The 17,964-nt window shown below is 49.0% G+C and overlaps 6 protein-coding genes across 6 annotated transcripts; 3 read left to right on the plus strand and 3 right to left on the minus strand.

Moving 5' to 3' along the window:
* Window positions 1-801: 801 nt before the first annotated feature.
* On the minus strand, window positions 802-2,468 carry BKA55DRAFT_537336 (uncharacterized protein; the record flags this gene model as incomplete). The annotated part of the gene is made up of 5 exons (XM_046189902.1): window positions 802-1,011; window positions 1,056-1,309; window positions 1,674-1,858; window positions 1,908-2,173; window positions 2,316-2,468. 5 exons carry the CDS (start codon window positions 2,466-2,468, stop codon window positions 802-804), a joined length of 1,068 nt encoding a protein of 355 aa, XP_046052352.1.
* Window positions 2,469-4,790: 2,322 nt separating this feature from the next.
* BKA55DRAFT_505736 (major facilitator superfamily-domain-containing protein) lies at window positions 4,791-6,453 on the plus strand (the record flags this gene model as incomplete). The annotated part of the gene is made up of 2 exons (XM_046187213.1): window positions 4,791-4,952; window positions 5,023-6,453. 2 exons carry the CDS (start codon window positions 4,791-4,793, stop codon window positions 6,451-6,453), a joined length of 1,593 nt encoding a protein of 530 aa, XP_046052353.1.
* Window positions 6,454-7,024: 571 nt separating this feature from the next.
* BKA55DRAFT_302835 (uncharacterized protein) lies at window positions 7,025-7,675 on the minus strand. Its single transcript, XM_046185603.1, has one exon. The coding sequence runs from the start codon at window positions 7,528-7,530 to the stop codon at window positions 7,195-7,197; it is 336 nt and encodes a 111-aa protein (XP_046052354.1). The 5' UTR covers window positions 7,531-7,675; the 3' UTR covers window positions 7,025-7,194.
* Window positions 7,676-8,850: 1,175 nt separating this feature from the next.
* Window positions 8,851-9,302, plus strand: BKA55DRAFT_302980 (uncharacterized protein). Its single transcript, XM_046185604.1, has one exon. The coding sequence runs from the start codon at window positions 9,001-9,003 to the stop codon at window positions 9,262-9,264; it is 264 nt and encodes an 87-aa protein (XP_046052355.1). The 5' UTR covers window positions 8,851-9,000; the 3' UTR covers window positions 9,265-9,302.
* A 656-nt stretch (window positions 9,303-9,958) lies between these two features.
* BKA55DRAFT_507415 (uncharacterized protein) lies at window positions 9,959-14,194 on the plus strand (the record flags this gene model as incomplete). Its single annotated transcript, XM_046187338.1, has 1 exon — window positions 9,959-14,194. The coding sequence occupies one exon, from the start codon at window positions 9,959-9,961 to the stop codon at window positions 14,192-14,194; it is 4,236 nt and encodes a 1,411-aa protein (XP_046052356.1).
* A 371-nt stretch (window positions 14,195-14,565) lies between these two features.
* BKA55DRAFT_562936 (Dip2/Utp12 family-domain-containing protein) lies at window positions 14,566-16,158 on the minus strand. The gene has a single exon (XM_046192344.1). It carries the CDS (start codon window positions 15,922-15,924, stop codon window positions 14,746-14,748), a length of 1,179 nt encoding a protein of 392 aa, XP_046052357.1. The 5' UTR covers window positions 15,925-16,158; the 3' UTR covers window positions 14,566-14,745.
* Between the last annotated feature and the right edge of the window lie 1,806 nt (window positions 16,159-17,964).

Below are 17,964 nucleotides of genomic sequence, written 5' to 3' on the forward strand. Positions count from 1 at the left end.
CGGACACCAGTTCCCGAGGCAAAAGTGCAAAAAGACCCCTGGAACACAAGGAGAAGGGTCTGCCGGCCCAGCTAACGTTAGCCAGCCCAGTCCAGCGGGCACCTCCAGTAACTCAGAACCCAGGCGCCTGTCATACCCTGAAAATCAAAACTGGAACAGGTCCCCTCAGATCTTGAAGTGGGTGGCAATGATGATATTCATTCATGGTCCCATTTTCAGGGGCCGCGTCAAGCGCACATCGTATCTGGGCACTGCATTTTCCCTTTGTCGTTCACAAACAGGGCGCTCAAATTCTCATAATGTGAGGCTCGCGAGAGTGTCTCTGCTTTCTACCCCAGCATCAAAAGCGGTTTCCCCGTGGGAATCATGTCTCGTTGATTCTGTCAAGCCAAGCCCTGACCAGTTCTTGGTGGGGTGTCTTGGAGTCCGTCAAGACCATGGTGGGGTTTCATTAGCATGGGATATCAGGAGTAGATGGACAGTGTGAGAGTCGCCAGAGTCAGGATATTACTGTGCTGAGGTCATCTTTTCAGCCCACGATAGTACTGAGCTTCACATCTGACTCAGAATATACAGTACTTTACTCTTGAGCTCACACAGGTAGGTTACTTCACTCAATGCCCTTTGATTCATTAATGTACTCAGATTAATTGCAATGTCAGCTCCCCACGTCCAACAATTCCAATCACACCAACATGCAAGCAATCGTCCCTCATGTGGCTATCATCGACCAGGCCTCTATGATCTCATCCCAAGACCAACCCGCGCAATAAAACACCGTACATAACCAAGCCAAGACCTCTAATACAAGCTCGCCACCCGCCGTCCGCGTCCGCCCGGGGGGCTCTGCTGGTGTTCCCGCCCGGGCCCCGAAGCCGCAGAGCCCCGGTGAGAAACACCCATCCCAAGAAACCTGGAAACAATCAAAATGGACATCGACCCGCTGCTAGGGATTGACGTTCCTGCAGTTCCGTCCTCACCGACTATTTCAACTCCATCTGAACCGAAACTCTGAAACTATTGTCAAAAGCCTAGACGACTAGATCAGGACAAACTGAACTAGACATGCACAAAACTTCAAAAGAGGTGTAACCAAGGTCCTCACTAAAAGGCCCGTAAACTCGTGGCCATTGTGGCGACCAGTCCAAGAATAAAGAATTCTCATGACTTTGTCTCTTATCTTTTCTCAAAAGACAACAGCGATTCTGATTGTTACGCTGTAACCCTCCATCGCCAGGTCCGTATGTCACAGGCGTCACACCCTCGCCAAGCCAGAGCCTCAAAGGCGCCCCCTTCTCTGCTGTGAGATCTGATGTTGGTTGCAGTTGCAGCCCTAGATGCGTGTTACTGTTGAGGTTCTGTGTTACACGGCAGCCACGCCATTATTTCGTTGAGGATGAGCTGGAATTTAGTCTCAGAAATTTCCGACAATTGATTCTTTGTATGTGAGTCAGTGTAATTGGCATGGCGGTATCTCCGTGTTATTATGTCTCTTTGGCTGAAATTGAAGCCATCGTGAAAGTTCAATAGAACCTCGACTTCGTAAACTCAACCCCCCACGCGACACAACCATTACAGAGTTTTCTCATACGGGCACGCAGCACACACACTTTCTTATGCCGTCACATCCAAGGCAGCCACTCACCCTTCTCAACTTGACAACCCTCCCTCACAATACGATACCGTAGCGTGCTCTAGTTCAATTTCTCCAGCGGCTTCCGAAAGCGATAACTTGAGAGTCAAGATCTGAGCACAGCAGCCACAACAAGTCGTTGCATTCGAACTGTGCACACACACTCCACTGCAGTGCAACAAAGCTTCACTTGATGTTTCCATCACCGACCGCTCAGGTCTCTTGCTTTACAGTGCAGTAGAGTACATATTCCCCGTTGATCCCCCGCACTCACCGCATCAGCCCGGCCTGGTTCAATGCTTGTTTTCCGGAAGCCCTGCCGTAAGCTAAAAGTACACGAGACCCTCTAAGCATCATGGATCTAAACCTCCGCCATTTCATATCACGAAGAAACACGAAATCCCCCAGCCCTTGGAGTTTTTCCTGTCCATCTGCTGAGGCCACGCTCTCCTGATGTTGTTGAGTTAGAATTATCCCGGTCCGTCGAATCAATTGCGGCTCTTTTATCCCGTGCCCCTTGACCTCAGGTGATACCCGCATCTTGTTCCAGCTTTGTATTTATCCAATTACACGTGGGCTATTTTCCATGCCATCTCACTTTTGGCAATTCGGTAAAATTGAGTTTTCGGTCAATAAGAGAAAAAACAACATGACTTGTTCTCTCGAGATCTTGATGACTTACATGGATCTCTTTGTCTTGTGGTGCTACTTGATGCACACCGCTTGAAGACTGAAACTTTGATCTCTTTGTTCTGCCATCAATGTTGTATTCTTGTAAAAGTTTGTTGCTTCGTCTCCCATTCAACGAAGGACTCAATGCTGCTCTTTGTGGCATCTCAAACCGTGGCAACGAACCTTGGCCTGTGTTATGTATCACATGGAAGTCGTGGTACCCCAAACAGCATCGAGATGTCTCACTTCCCCATCATTTCCACGCCGAAGTCGGCATAGCTATCCCATCAACGGAGTAAACTTCCAGCTGAGATCGCTTGCAAGAGATACTTACCCCATCATCTTGAGATCAACTCCACTCGCCATGTGTTTCTAAGATTCAAGTTCGCCTCCCAAATTCTCGATAAGTCTAGGCCTAGAGCATCAGCCCTGAATTAACCTTTTGTGCAAACGAAGCCCATTGCCTTCTGGAATGCGGTTCTACCATCTAGCCAACCGCCTGTGTTGAAAACGCTGATCTTCAACCGCGGATCATAAAGGGTCCGTCGTACAGTCAGAGTTCACGACGTCAGTTGTTTCCCCGAGTCGTGCTTCAAGATCTACAAGTCCTGTTTCACGTGCGCGACTCATTGAGCTGGTCTGTATCGATTTGCAATTGACCTTTGCGGAGAAGCGGAGAATGATTGTTTCGCAGGGTCTTATCACGACGTGAAGCTTGTAACTTTATTCCAACGAGTCACTATACTTTTGAGATTGTCACTTGAGGGGAGAGTCATTTTGTAACGTTGGTGGAATATTACCATCTACAGTATTCGATATCACGATGGAAGCGCCCGTTCTCAGTGCGACGATCATTCATCTTGGCCTTCCTTCACCCCCGAAAGCTTCTCGTATTAAGCGTCGATATTGGCGATCTACAAAAATAATCGTCGATCTAAGTACAATATCCTTTATGAGGCCATGACCTTATCAATTGGTGTCGATCTTTGCTCTCTCGCTCGAGGAGTCATGGTTTTCAGCATATGAGCGGCTGCTCTTCGCCCGGGTAGCCCAAACTGCGCGGCCATCAACAGTTGAAGAAAGCGATGACCTAGTTCAAGGACAGGAATTAGGACTGTTTTCTTGAGAGAATCTCAGATGCTGGTTCAATGAACCGTGTCCCTCGTTCTCGTTTATTTTGCACCCGACTTTGCTGTTGATTAGTGAGCGGTGATGTTGGAGAACCGCACGAGCGACCCGACCTCCATGTGATAGCAGGCAAACGCTGTATAGACCAGAAAGGTTCTCATGTGCAACCGCGGGAGCAGGATGACATCGCCCTAATCAGTGAGAGGTTTTGATATGCTGGCACTTTAAGATGCAACGTGCTATTCGGCTGGCCAATCGAAGATGAGTCGACTCAAGGATCTTGCGAACTTAGCTGACCTAAAGCTGTCTTTATATCCTCGAAGAAAATATGATCTTTCGGCCAAGACTAACTCCTTATGGGCAATGAAATACAATTTCTTGACACAATGGCGTGCTGTCGACGATGTCGCAGTACCATGAAGTCGTGTTGATAATTCGAAGGCTGTAATAGCGACGTCTCACGCATCGAATAAGACTGCACCCTTTGTTTGAGGGTTTGCACCGTTGGTTCTGGTGTCAAACGAGACTCGGTCTTGCAAACCGTTGCATAGTAGGTATATCTCATAGACAAACGGTTGCTCAGTCGAAAGGTCCTCAGAAGATCAGGCGGCTAATTGTGCTCGCTTATAAGAGAAAGTTGTGCTGTCAAACTCAACAAAGAGTATCATTTTATCTGCCATCCAACTGCCGAGCCCCGCTCCCCGGAGTCCTCGCAACCCTCGGACAGCGGTAGATGAGGAAAGAGGCAAAATCTGGGGAAATATCATCTAGACGATGTGTAACTAAGTTAGCCGATGGGTGCTACTCAGAGAGTCAGGCCATACTAAGTGAGCTGAAGCCATGGTATCAAAAACACCATGAATTTCTCGCACAGCTCGTTCTTCAACGTTATTAACTTCAGCATTTCTAAAAGAGCTGATTAATTCACAAAGTAATTAATAATCTCATCTTACAAATTCCTGCACCGGGTCGTCATAAATATCACCCAATCCCCCCCAGAAGTCTCAGCCAGGTCGTCATCTCACGCCCTCAACTCCACGACTCGGTCGTCATATTAGCAAAAACAGCATCGCCTCGGGCGTCACATCGGCATTTGTCAAGCATTTTTTTACTCCCTTGAATCGAATGTTTTGTCAGCTTCATGCCGCTATACCGAAGGAGGCAATTTTTTCCACACTCGATCCACTCGCCAAGCATGGTCAATGACGGGGCAAGCGAGATTTCGAGATACTACAAAGCGTGATGGTATCCTCTGATTTTATTTTTTCTTATATTATAGCCTCGGTTTACGATTAGACGGTTAAATATTATTGTTATCTTATCTTGTCTTATCCCTTTTTTAATAAATGTGTATATCATGAGTCGAACTGATGAGGAGAATCCTGGGGTCCAGGCTGGACGGAGCCGGGACTCATCGATGGATGTTGAGAAGCTCGGTCGTCAACGACCTGAAGTGTTTAAGTCAATATGGGCCGAACTAGGATTTGGTTTCTCTGTTTTCTGCTCGATGCTAATGGCTGTAAGTTCTATATCTCATGATCATCGTTCTATATCACACCACTGTTCTATGCAGACACTGACATCATCAGGAATTCTTCGTCAGTGGATTTCATGTTATCCTTCCACCATTAGCCGAAGAACTCAATATCCCAGCTGCATCACAAACATGGCCTTCAAGCGTCTTCTCCCTCATCACAGGAGCCATGCTTCTACCTATGGGCCGTCTAAGCGATATGTATGGCGGATACATTGTCTTTAATGGTGGTCTCCTGTGGTTCTTGCTCTGGGCTCTCATTGCTGGTTTCAGCAAGAACTACATGATGCTTATCTTCTGCCGAGCTCTTCAAGGTTTTGGCCCTGCTGCATATCTTCCTGGTGGCGTTATGCTGATGGGCAAGTTCTATCGTCCTGGACCTCGAAAGAACCTCATCTTCGCTTTATACGGAGCATTTGCACCGCTAGGATTCTTCTTTGGTATCTTTGTTGCAGGTCTGACAGCAGAGTTTCTTGATTGGCGCTGGTACTTTTGGATTGGCACTATCGTTTTTGCTGTCGTTTCTACAGTTTCACTTCTCGCTGTACCCTTCGACTACCGCGACAGAAATACCGATATCCCTATGGACTGGTGGGGTGTTGGAACTATTGTACCAGGCCTTCTCCTCGTTGTCTACTCTCTAACAGATAGTTCGCATGCTCCCCACGGCTGGGCTACACCCTATATCATTGTCACATTGATACTCGGTGTCATGTTCCTCGCCAGCGCATGGTACGTCGAAACGCATAAAGCCCGAGTTCCTCTATTGCCAGCCGACCTCTTTGCGCCCAAGGGAATGAATCGTTTGCTAGCCGTCCTCTTTATGGCTTTCGGCACCTTTGGGCTCTTCCTCTTCTATTCGAGCTTCTATATGGAGTTGGTATTACATAGGTCACCACTCATCACTGCCGTCTGGTACATTCCAATGTGCGTTGGTGGTCTTATCATCGGCACCGTCGGAGGCTTCACATTACACTTCCTGCCAGGACGAGTGTTGCTTTTCATCTCGTCACTGGCCAATGCGATTACCATGTTGCTGTTCGCCCTCATGCCTGAAAATCCGAACTACTGGGCTTGGGTTTTCCCAGCAATGGTCTGCTGTACTATCGGCATCGACATCACTTTTACCGTTAGTAACATCTTCCTGACGACCAACATGCCGAGCCATCGACAGGGACTCGCGGGAGCTTTGATCAACAGTGTTCTATTCCTAGGAATCAGTTTCTTCCTCGGTATTGCAGACATTGCGGTTGCAGAGACGGCGAACCTGGGACTTCGAAAGAGCTATAAGGTGGCTTTCTGGCTAGCCTTCGGCGTGGCATCGATTCCGTTACTCTTCATCCCGTTCATTCGGATTGGGTCCGCTAAGAGCGAACTCACGATGGACGAGCGGCAGAGATTGGAGAATTCAGGCCCATCCGTGGGAGAGTCGGAGGCGGAGGGGGAAGCAGAGACACGACCTCAACCGCAGGAGCCGAAGACTTGAGATGGATGGTAATTCAGCACATAAAGGGCAGGGAGTTAGGAATTGGATTTCGAGTGATAGATATCCATGGATTGTACTTAAGACATAACCAGCGTTGCATATAGCATCTTATTTAGGAAACACACAGATCGGTTTCGTTCTAATGACAGCCCTCGAACTGTATTACTCCATATATGAACATGACGTCTCGAAAAAGGAGAGCGGCCATTATTCATGATTGATGCTCTCTCATGGTTGAACAATACCTTTTTATCTGCATTCCATGCCGTGTAAACGCTCACTGCACCATGAAAGCCGAAACTACCGCTGTTAAGTCTAACGTTGACATGCAGTTGAGTAAGATCTCCCTGGTCTATAATAGTAGATCTAGGTACCGATCAAACTCCGCGAATGAAACGTGATTTACCCCATCGGACATTTCTGCTTCAAGCCTGCTGGGTCGAAGATAGCACAGAAGCAAGCACGCAATTCAGGAAACATTGGCCAGTTTCTGATTGAACATCTGTCCGTTCAGTCTTGAATCGCCAAAGAGCAACATGAGTCGAGATAATAGTAAAAAAGCTCTCCTAATAATAGAGCCCCAACTGCCGCTGTTTCAGGACACCCATAACAAAAACATGACCCGGCAACCCGGGTTTTGGACAAGAAGCCGATTGCAACAGTAACATCACGATGTAACTGGACCCTCCGGAAGATAGCGGCTCTCTTACGCAGAGTTGAGTTGCTTCTTGGTTTCAGACTTTACCATTTTAGAGCTACAACGCAGATACAAAGGACCACATGCCCCTGCATGAAATGATGAGATAGCGACGTATTCCCTGGCTGCCACCTGTTTAAATGACCAGGATCCAACGTGGTGAACCAGGGGTGCAGGCGCCACAATGTGGTTTTCTGCAACAGTGGCTGGCAAGATAATGAAACCGGCAACGGGGTTGCAAATGGCGGTTTTGCAGATGAGAAAACGTTGACAAGAGTTTGTGTCGTTGAGGCTTGACCGTTGCGAACTGCTGGAGGCGTTTTTGATGTTGAAACCACGATAATCCTGGTCAAAACAGCCCAGAGCTTTGGTGTGCCCATTAAAACCCCTGTCGATGATCGAGATTGAGAGGTAGCCCAGATATCAAAATTCTTGATATACTGTTACAAGCCAAGACATTGCCGACCACTTGTTCATTTATTGCTGTAAGCGGTGCGGCACGGAGCGAGGTCAAAGTCTGACATTAGTCGTCGTCATCATGGTCGAATCTTGATGCGCACGCCGTTCGTTTTTCACCGCGACATTGCTTCAGCCAAGCCAAGCCATCTGCGGCTGCTTTGCAGTTGAGCGGAGCATCCAGGGACTAGCACTAAAGGTAGCATTGGGCCTATGGGAAACCGCAAAAGCCATGAGGAACAGGGACTAGAAACTTGGCCGCGGGTGGATTCTTCGGTAGAGTTGGCGTTGAACTCCTCTGCCGCTTCCGGGGAACCAAAAACAGGGCAGAACATGACGAAAAGATGGTGGGTAACTATTTCAGCGTAGGATTCGACAGTTATCAGCGGCGCTATCCAAAGCCACAGCCAGAAAATGGTATCTTGTTGATGACCATTGGAAGATTATTTGTTGTTTTGTTAGATCATGGAGGGTTGAGAAATCTGGGGGATGAGCCTGGGCCCGCATGCGAAACGAGGTAAAACATGCGAGAGAAAAGTCTTCTTTTTTGTTTCTTTTTTCGGTATTAGATCATTGGTCGACGGGGAAAAAAGAAGGATCAATCTTGTGGAGACTGGCGTTTCTAGTTTCCGATGGTTGGTCGAGTTACATTGAATGGATGGAAATGAGAAAAGAGACCCATAACATCGCGATCTGATCATTTCTCAAAGTCAAAGAGATCTTGAGAGAGGTACGGGGCATGTATTATCGTAAAGGTATCAAGGGATGCTGTTGTTGCAATATCAGCTGAGCCTTATAGCAGATCTAGGCATGCATTGGCTTATCGAGCCATCCCTTTAGGATTGATCAAGTTAGACTTGTTCATGGGCGGGTTTAGTGTAGATTGTAGAGTGTGGCATCCCATGCCGTTCTCAATCATTATGGTAAAGCTGCCTTCTCAGAGTGAAGCCTCAACTCTGTTTTAACTTTTAGGTTTAAGATTATTTACTTTGACTGTTCCATAAACAACATTCACTCACTCATTTTGCGCGATTCAATCAACGTCTCATCCATTGAATTGACGGATGAAAAGTCTTGGTATCGTCCCACTTAAGTCACCGGGCAAGCATCCTTCTCCAACTTCCAACTTTTTACAACTTTGCGACATTGGGGTCCTTCTTTTCTTCTTTGCGCCGATACCATTGTTACGCAATACAGCGGACCAATCTCTCTGCCAACATCAGCCGTACCGCGACCTGTACAACTCTGACCGACCCTTTATCTCGTTGTTTGCTTCTTGTACGCCTGGGAACTTGCGTACTTGTCTGACCTGAGAGGTGCATACACGACCGTGCACTGCGCTTCAACGATTATATCGACTCTTTTAAAGCTTCCTCGTCGCACTGCGCCTGCAAATGCGCGCCGTCAGGTACGAGCCAATTCTCCTCGTAGCCACTTTTTTTTTCTTTTTCGTTCCCTGCATCCATCGTCTCATTTCATCTCATATCTGTCTTCTTGTTTGTCTTTGTCTTGAGTTGCGGGCCTTTCCGAGCGTACCTGGTTCGCTCGGTACCTGGATCATCCTGTCTCTCCATGCGACGCGACCCAGCATTGAAACACCCGGATACCTTTCTACTTGGCTTGTGCGTTGCGCTACATTACCAATTCGATCCAGCTAATTCATCTTTTTTTGCAGTGCAAGTCTGTGCTGCGCTGGCAATAGTTATTATACTCTCCAGCCATTTCGGTCTTGCTTATATCAAAGTCGACGTTTGACTCCCCGCCTTGTTCCCGTTTCTACAAGGACCCCTGCCTTCAAATATCCGTTCGTCAAACTCTGGACAAAAGTCTCGCCGTTTTGGACCAGCCATCCTAACTTTACTTCTAGACATCTTCGCGCTGTCGCGCCGTGACCTTTTTCTTGATCCAATTCTCTTCATCCAACAGCTTCAAGGTCCTTGCGCTCGAGCTCTCGACCCTGGTCTGACACCGGCTTCCCACTATCGTCAAGCTACTACCGAAACCGCGACACCTGCAGCAGACTATCATTACAGCACACCGACTTCAGCCCAGCATATCATGGGATGCTGACCCGTGACCTTCCATTACCACGCTACAAACTACAGTTCGATAACAGTTGTCAGTGCATTCGCTCTGCCGTGTTGTGCTGCGCCGTCGTCCTTGATTACATTCGGGTACTTGGTACCGAACTTGGACAATCTTGTCCATTTATATCCAATTCCCTGTCTGGAACGACGATCCGGATGCTAAGCGCATCCTTGCTTGATAAGAATTAACACAAAGGCAGCTTCCTCCCTGCCTTGTTCGGTTGGCGCAGGATCGCTCGACTTTTGCGCTCACCAATCAGTCATCATGACTTCTCCAAAGGCTACAATATCCGACCGCGGCCAAGAGAACGACGACACCCTTATGGAACCTGTACTATCATCTCTTCTTTCAACGCCTCAAACAACAAGTCCTGAGCTGGTCTCGTTTCAGTCGCTGGCCGACCAAACATCAACACCACTCAGCATAATGGACGATTCATGCTTTCTCGACATCGACAAATCCATCTCGAATGGTCTTGAGTCAAGCAGTGTTAGTGCTGGTCTCGACAAACCCATAGCGTCATCCAACCAATCGCCAGTGATTACAGCGGGGTCGCCCGCTAGACCTTCGGACCCTAGCACTAAGAGCCAGCGCAACGCAGATCCTCTTGGATGTACAGGGACAGATGCAGATGGCGGCCTCGCCGAACAGACACGTGCCGCTCATGAGGATAACGTTTCTGGATCAATCGAGAAGGAATCAAAGTTACAACAAACTTCTAATCGGCAATCGTATTGGAGATCCCAAGAATACGACCAAACAAAGCCATTAAAAGTCGTTGCGCAGCCAAAAGTCATCTCGCCAGCTGGAGCTGCATCAAATACGACAGGCTTCGCTGCCCAAAATAGCAGCGCCCCATCAAATATCGGCGACACCAGTCTTTGGTTCAGGGGCCCTCATTCCGATCAGCACGAGTATCGAATAGATAGTTCCAGCAGAAATCAGCAATACGAGACTGCTCCAGCATCTGTAGGGCCTTTATCGGTTGAAAGGCCCCCTGCATCAGGGATAGCCACAGCACAGGCACAGGCAAGCAGCCACTGTAGTGCTACTCAGGGCGCCACCCAGGCCATGTCAAGCACGGCCTCCACTAGCAACAATTCTGTTCCCCCTGGGCATCAAAGACACCGCAACGGCCATTCCTCACACGACTCCCGCGACAACGACTTTCCTCCCTCTCACACAACATCCCTTTCTTCTCGAGTTGGTGGCATAAAACTCGATACGAGTTTTGTCAAGCCCACGCCAAGACCCATTGTTCGTACAGCGCCCGATTCCCCTTCGCTCAATATCCAACATCCAACTCCCGACATCACCTCCCAGGCTCGATCTGGAGCATACGTCGGGAACATCGCACAACTCGAAGCGACCGCCGAACGATTGTCTATGACCAGTTCTATCGACGATGCGATTCGAGATTTACATACTGAATTAAAGCGATCCGATAGCAGACGTTCTTCTATCCTTGCTGCCAGCGTCAAAGCCTCAGGCTCCATTGACGATTTCACCAGTAACCCCGGCTCCGCTATCGAACAACTGAGACGACATCCTTCCATCGCTTCGTCTATCGTTTCTACAAACAACGCTGCACGCCACGGTGGCTATTCTCCCGGTGGATACGTACTTTCGCCTAATCACTCCTTTACCGGACGTCTTCGATCAGGATCCAAGAATTCGGCTGGCCGACCAGACTTTGATCTCGATACAGTTTTATCCCGTCACGGCCCAGGCAAGGCATCTGTTAGAAGTGTCCGGTCGACGAAAGTCTCACTTGCTGAGATCTCGGAATCAGAACCTATTGCACTAACCCAAGACGTCCTCGACATGGCCGACAAATCTCCTGTCAAGAACCCCGAGGGTGAATCTCTCCTCCCCGATGAACTCCGCGATGCCAACATGCCCGCCACCGACGTATTCCAAAATATGATGGGAGACGACGATTTTGTGAACCACAAGAATGAGCATCCGCACCCCGACGCAAGCACTGGTCTTCTTGCAGATCAAGAGTCTAGGGATCCTCAGCGACCCGGAAGTTCACATTCCGATACAACTTTCCAACAATGCCAGGATGCATTTGGTGACTTTGATGGTGTTCACTGGGTGCCCGAGCAAGATGATCCTTACTCTCTTCCCGATGATCTGGAACCTCAACCCCAATCTCGACCTCAACAGCGACAAATGCACCATTCCGATAATGTTCGGCCACAGTCTTACTTTGACCCCGAGTCCGGTCAACAGATGCTTTACTACCCTGCTCGAGTTCCCGCCATGCTCAACCTACCTCCCAAGCTGTCTAATAAACCCAAGGCCAACGAAAGAAATAAGCGACGCTCCCAGGTGATGAGTGCTATGTTCGAAGGCAATAGGCAATCGAAGATGCTAGATGCGGATGCAAAGGCACAAGAGCGCGACACTACCAGAGACTCCTGGCTACCTGATCCTCTTGCTGGTCATCGAGAATCATTTGCTGCTTTATCAACCGATGGATTTGGCAATCTGGGTCAGGAACCAGAGACAATCCGTTCTGTGCACTCAGATCAAGATGTTCCTCCTGCTGTGCAACCTGAAGCCAATGCCAATGCTCCGATTGAGACACTGAGGCGCCCTCAACGGTTGTCTCGGAACGAACTTGACAAGCGAAAGTCGAGAATGTCAAACCTGCCACCGCAATTGAGAGCGAGTGCCTACTTTGATCTCCCGGACACCACTCAGGGAGAAATCGAAGTCAAGGACGGCTCAGCTATGGCCACCCTCGAAAGTATTCTGGATGCTTCGGCGAACGCCCCTGTCAGTGCTTTCACCGACCATGAACGTGCCGGCAGACTCGGAAAGGAGGTTTACGGCAAAGAAAAGAAGCGAGCTTCAGTTGCTGCATCCACTGTTCTTCAGCCCGAAGGTGATAAGAAGCATGCCAGAAAACGTTCCTCATTTATGTGGCTTGGCAAACGTCACAGCCATGTCAGTGATGATGACAAGGATCACAAGGCACAGTCAGAGTCTGGCCTGGGTCCTGTCAACGCTGACACAAATGCAAATGAGCATGACGGACTAGCCCGCAGCGTAGATGGTCGTAGCGATGGCCATAGCGATGATGAGCAACAAGCCGCCAAAGAAGAAGCTGAGGACCTGTCTGACGAGGAAGGCTATAATGGACCTCCGACAACGCTTTTGGCCGAGCTACAGTTGCGAAAGCAGCAACAAAAGGAACGCACCCAGCGAACGTTCCCCGGTGGTATGCACGCGACATTGCTGGAAATGGATGCCGTTGCCGAGACTCAGAAAAAGGCAAGGAACAACAAGCGTATTAACCTGGCGTGGGAAGATGGCCAGACACAAGCTGTTGATGAGGATTCCGGTGATGAGGATATCCCTCTGGCTGTTATTGCAGCACGTAACCAGGGTGCAAAGAACGTTATGGATCTGCAACGCCCTATTGGCTTGATGGAGCGTCGTGAGATGGAAGAGAACGAACCTCTCAGTCACCGCCGAGCTCGTCTGCATGGTCAAGATCCTCGGTCTATGATGATTAGCCACAGGCCTAGCATGAACAACCTGAGCGCCAATCATCTTCCTACGACACCTCATTCGGCACACCAATCTGTGGCGCAACTTTCAGTGCAAAATGCATCGACCGAGCCGGATGATGAATTCGAAGGAGAGACTCTTGCTGATAGAAAGCGACGCCTTGCGGCCAAGGAGGAGGCGGAGAACCTACTGCCTAAAGCCCGACCCGTCAGCAGTGCGTTCTCCGTTGAGCTTCTCAATCAGTTCGAGGACCCCGAAGAGAAGAAGAAGAAGGAGGAAGAAAATAAGCCCAAGTTGGGCGAGGAGGAAACCCTAGGTCAACGACGAAAACGTCTACAAGCTGAGCGAGAAGCCCGTGAGCGTGAGATGAGTTTCAACCAGCTGAACGCCAGTGCCGAAGAGGCAGAGGCAGCGGCACCGATCCCAGGTATCAACGGGCGAATGCACCATCTATCAAACGTCCTATCTGCCCACCCTAAGAGGGAGACCAACCAAGCTCAGGAAGAACGCGCGCGTCTGGAACATGAGAGGAGGCTTCTGAGAGAGCGTGACGCTAAGATGGCCGCTTATCGAAGCCAAATGCCGCAGGCTTTGGGTGGTCCTAGCAATGCGCAATCTGGAGGTTATCGTGGAGGCACTTTTAATAATGGCCTTGGTGGCCAGAACTCCCAAGCGGCCATGTCCTCTCCTGCCCTTCATACGCAACTATTCAATCAACCAGCTCTTAACCACCGAAAGAGTGCTGTGTTCAGTACTTACGGAGCTCCTATGCAGCAAGCTCCATATGGCGGTTCAGCAACAAACTTGGGCGCGATGAATATGGGATATAATGGCATGCCTAACGGCATGAGCCCTTACGGCGCTGGTGCCATGAGTGTCTATGGTGGAGGCATGTTGCAACCTGGTATGCAAATGCCTGGACAAGGTGGTTCGTCCAACAGAATCGAGCAATGGCGTCAGGGTGTCCACCCATAAGGAAGTCAATAGCATACTTTGGCTATGGACATCATTTGCAAAAGGTCTTTTATCAAGACGCCGCATCTTGAGATACATCTACTGTACTATTTTGAGGAAACATAGAAAGGAAAGGGCAGCTTATTAGAGCATTGCTATCACTGGTGTTGTGGATAGAGGTCAATGGTGGGATTACACTCGAGGAATCTGTTTTTCTTGTTCTGCATGGCACCTAGCATTGCATGGCGCTGGAAATACTTGCGAAGCTGGAAGGATACAGCTATTTTTGACAAATCTAATCGTTTTAATATGTTTTTTCGGGGATTGCTTCTTCAATCCGGTGGCATGTAGTTTTAGAATAGGAGCATGAATACGATGACATGACCAAAACTACTGAAGTCCAAATATTCAACAATGATGCAAAGCATGGGGAGGTATCAACTCGTCATATTGCAAGAAACAGACATACAGAAAAATTAAGCAACCCAATGTCTACAAGACCAACGCCAGGATGATAACAAGCCTTCCCTCCCCCCTTTTCAATCTTCTACATGCTTTTGAAATTCTTTGCTTCACCTCCGCTTGCCGAAGCTACCAGCTGTCTTTTGCAATTTGGATGGTGGTGCAGATGCAGCTTCGACATCGCTCTCCTCATCCTCACCCATAGACTCGTCCACATCATCATGGTTGACCTCATCCTCATCCAAAGACTCCTCAGCGTCGCTATCATCTTCCTCGCCAGCTGAATCCTCCTCATCGTCAGAATCGCCAACAAAGCCATTGGTGATAGGAACATCATCGTCTGAGTCGTCAAATTCGGTGTCAAGACCGCGCCTTCGACCAGGTGTACGCGCAGCATCGTCCTCACCCTCGACCCAGATAACATCCTCATCCTCGTCTTCGTCAGAGTCCGAGTTGTCGCCGTTGTGAAGACCGGGGCGCGACATCTTGCGACGGAGATCCATCTGGCCCTCGAGCATATCGAGCTTACCCTTTAGGGCGAGAAGACTTGACAGGCCCTTGGCGCGCTCAGCGAGAACCTTTTGCAAACCGCTGAGGCTGTGAATAACCTTGGGCTGGGTTGCAAGAGCACCTCCATGGGCGACTAGTGTCCACTGAACCCAAGTCATAAGGTTTCCGGCGCGGCCAGGACGGCGGTACAAGCGAGCGGCGAGCTTAGTGAGAAGAGTACCGGCGAGGGCACTATCGAGGCGCTCAATGGTGTTGCGGATGGTGGGGAGATCGGTGGTGTGCAGACACGACTCGAGAAGGTCTGTGTCATCGGTGCGGAGGGCCTGAGAGAGGACGGTGGTAAGGGACTGGTGTGTCGGAGGCACAATGGCGTTTCGCGAAGGCTGAGAAACAACTGCGCCGTTAAGTGCAGAGGGAACATCAATAATGTCGTTCTCTGCACGAAGAAGCTCTCCAAAAGAAGGAGATGTGCCCTCAGCGTCTGATTCCTCGTCGTTGGACTGGCCATTGGTCTTTTGCTTGGCGGCCTTTTGGCGGGTGTTTGTCACAGCAGATTCCTGAGCGGTCTGCCCCTCCTCTGGACTCTCAGCATCGGAGATATCTTCGTCGCTGTCGTTATCGGACGAGATCTCAATGGTCTCAACCTGTGACGGCTGGAGGGCATCGGGGCCGGCGATGGAGGCCTTTGACTCGTCGATGACGGACTTGTTGGGAATTCGAGCGCTGGATCTAGCGACGGGAGCGGCCAGCTTGACCGGCGCTTTGCGTTTTGTTGACATTATGTGTGGTTTTTGATGTGAAGCGCAGTAGATGCTAAGCAGTCGCGTGCAGGGATTTGTCGATGATGGGATTCAACGACGGGTGATCAATTTAAGGAACAAGGTATTAATGCGACTCTTGTTTCTTTGTATAGTATCTTTCCCGTAATAAATGAGGAAAAGTGATACTGTTGAACGTTATCAATGGAAAATTTGACGAAGCCGTCGCTTGGTCTCGAGTGAAGGAACTTTTTTTCTGGAACCCCAGCTTGGCTCTGGTGGTTGCCCCACAAGCGATAAGATTAGAGTCGGATGATCACGTGTGCAGCCACAGAATGAGTGCCACAAGATGAGTCATGGATGTGGCTGTTTCTGGCTTCCGTCGGCGAGGAGAATATCCTAGCCGCTTAGAGTCTATGATTGGCCTAATGCGGCCTGGCCTTTAGCTTGGGAGAGCCATTTAATTACAGTGATTGGCCTCACTGCAGACTCTAAATGAAGATAGCGTTGATTGGACGAAGTGGATATATAGTGGAGTTGAGATAAGCTGCAATTGGTCACATCCGCAACCTTCATGTTCGCTTCCGGAGGGATCATCCTGTAGTCCGTGGCCTCAGGAGATATGAAGTACAAACAAGAGCCAGCATCATGTAAATGTTTCCAGTTACGCAATGACACAGATCTCGGGAACACAAGACAAAACCCGATGTGATTGCCTGTCTTATTCATTGTTTGCCAACGGGGGGGTCACTTGATGCTTGCCCTTCCCTCGAGTTGAGATCCAATGTGGACCCATGTCTCGGCTTGGGTATGATGCGTCCCAGTTTCGGTAGAAGGGTGAAAGCTGTTAAGTGACTACAGCGCTTTGTTGCATACTGGATTTGACGCGACGCGAACGTGTAAGAGAGGTGTCATGAAGGTGATGCACGTGCTTCAGTATAAAATGGGATCTGTTTCCAAGACCGTTTTTAAGCTTATCATCTCATCACCACAAGTCAAAGATCTTCATCTGATAAACATGTGATGATACTTTTCAAGTTTCACGACATTTGTTTGTCCCTTAATTGAATTCGATCATCTTGTAAGACGATGCTCGGGAAACGGTGGCATTACGGGGCCGTCATCAATCCCATCCGTGTCTTTTCGGGATTGGGGACCTTCCCCTTCCATTTTGATCTGTCCTCACCAGCCACATTCAATTGGATGGTTTTATGAGTTCTAGATCGTATTAAGCTCTGAATCAGCTATGCATAATGCATATGTATATTCGAGAACAACCATGATCAATCCAATAACTTGAAATTTTTTAACTGATTTAAAATGTCTTTCGTCTTAATCAATCTCATTATCATGATACTACCAACCTCTACCATATTATCATCCCCAGCCACCCACATCCATGACAATGACGGTGACAATGGCCCGTGCACCACCCCATAATCGTTTTGATACAAAACTCGGTCAACTAAATTTTTCTATCCCCTCAGACCCAATCCCCTTGCCAAGTTGGCCACCCCGTTAGAGACAAGTCAACCGCTCAGCGGAGTTTGCCTTCTTCCCTCATAAATACCACCGCGCCTCCGACCGGGCAAAATTCACTGACGTGCACGCGCTTTTCCCTCAGAGGCTCCCCTTAGATCCAACCCCCCCTACCCCCTCCCTCTTCCGGTTCCCGGCCAGCAAAAAAAGGCACTGAGCAGCGCTATTGCTCCCACTGGCAAAAACTGAACTGCGACGCAACTGGCCACTCACAGTTTCTTCCCTCTTGGCGACCACCTTGCACCTTTTCAGTTAACGGCAAAGCACAAAAAGCACCTTCCGCGCCCGATCACGATAAGAGCTCCTTCCAGTTCTTATTGTTCTCGAAGCCGGCGATCACCACCAAAAAAACCACCGCCTTCCTCCAATACCTTTATAGGCACAAACACATCTTCCAATCGCCCTTATTCACTTTCACAACCATAATCAATAATAGGTTTTGTGATTCGAGAGTATTCTCTGAATTGCTTGAACTGTTTCGTCTTTTGATTAGTCATTTTTATTTCTCCAATTTCTGGCCTT

This window comes from Fusarium redolens, assembly GCF_020744475.1.
Source record: "Fusarium redolens strain MPI-CAGE-AT-0023 chromosome Unknown BKA55scaffold_5, whole genome shotgun sequence".
NCBI lineage: Eukaryota > Fungi > Ascomycota > Sordariomycetes > Hypocreales > Nectriaceae > Fusarium > Fusarium redolens.

Excerpts from the sequence above, each read along its gene's own strand:
- BKA55DRAFT_302835 (XM_046185603.1), bottom strand. The coding sequence starts at position 7,530 with ATGGGCACACCAAAGCTCTGGGCTGTTTTGACCAGGATTATCGTGGTT.
- BKA55DRAFT_302980 (XM_046185604.1), top strand. The coding sequence starts at position 9,001 with ATGCGCGCCGTCAGGTACGAGCCAATTCTCCTCGTAGCCACTTTTTTT.
- BKA55DRAFT_562936 (XM_046192344.1), bottom strand. The coding sequence starts at position 15,924 with ATGTCAACAAAACGCAAAGCGCCGGTCAAGCTGGCCGCTCCCGTCGCT.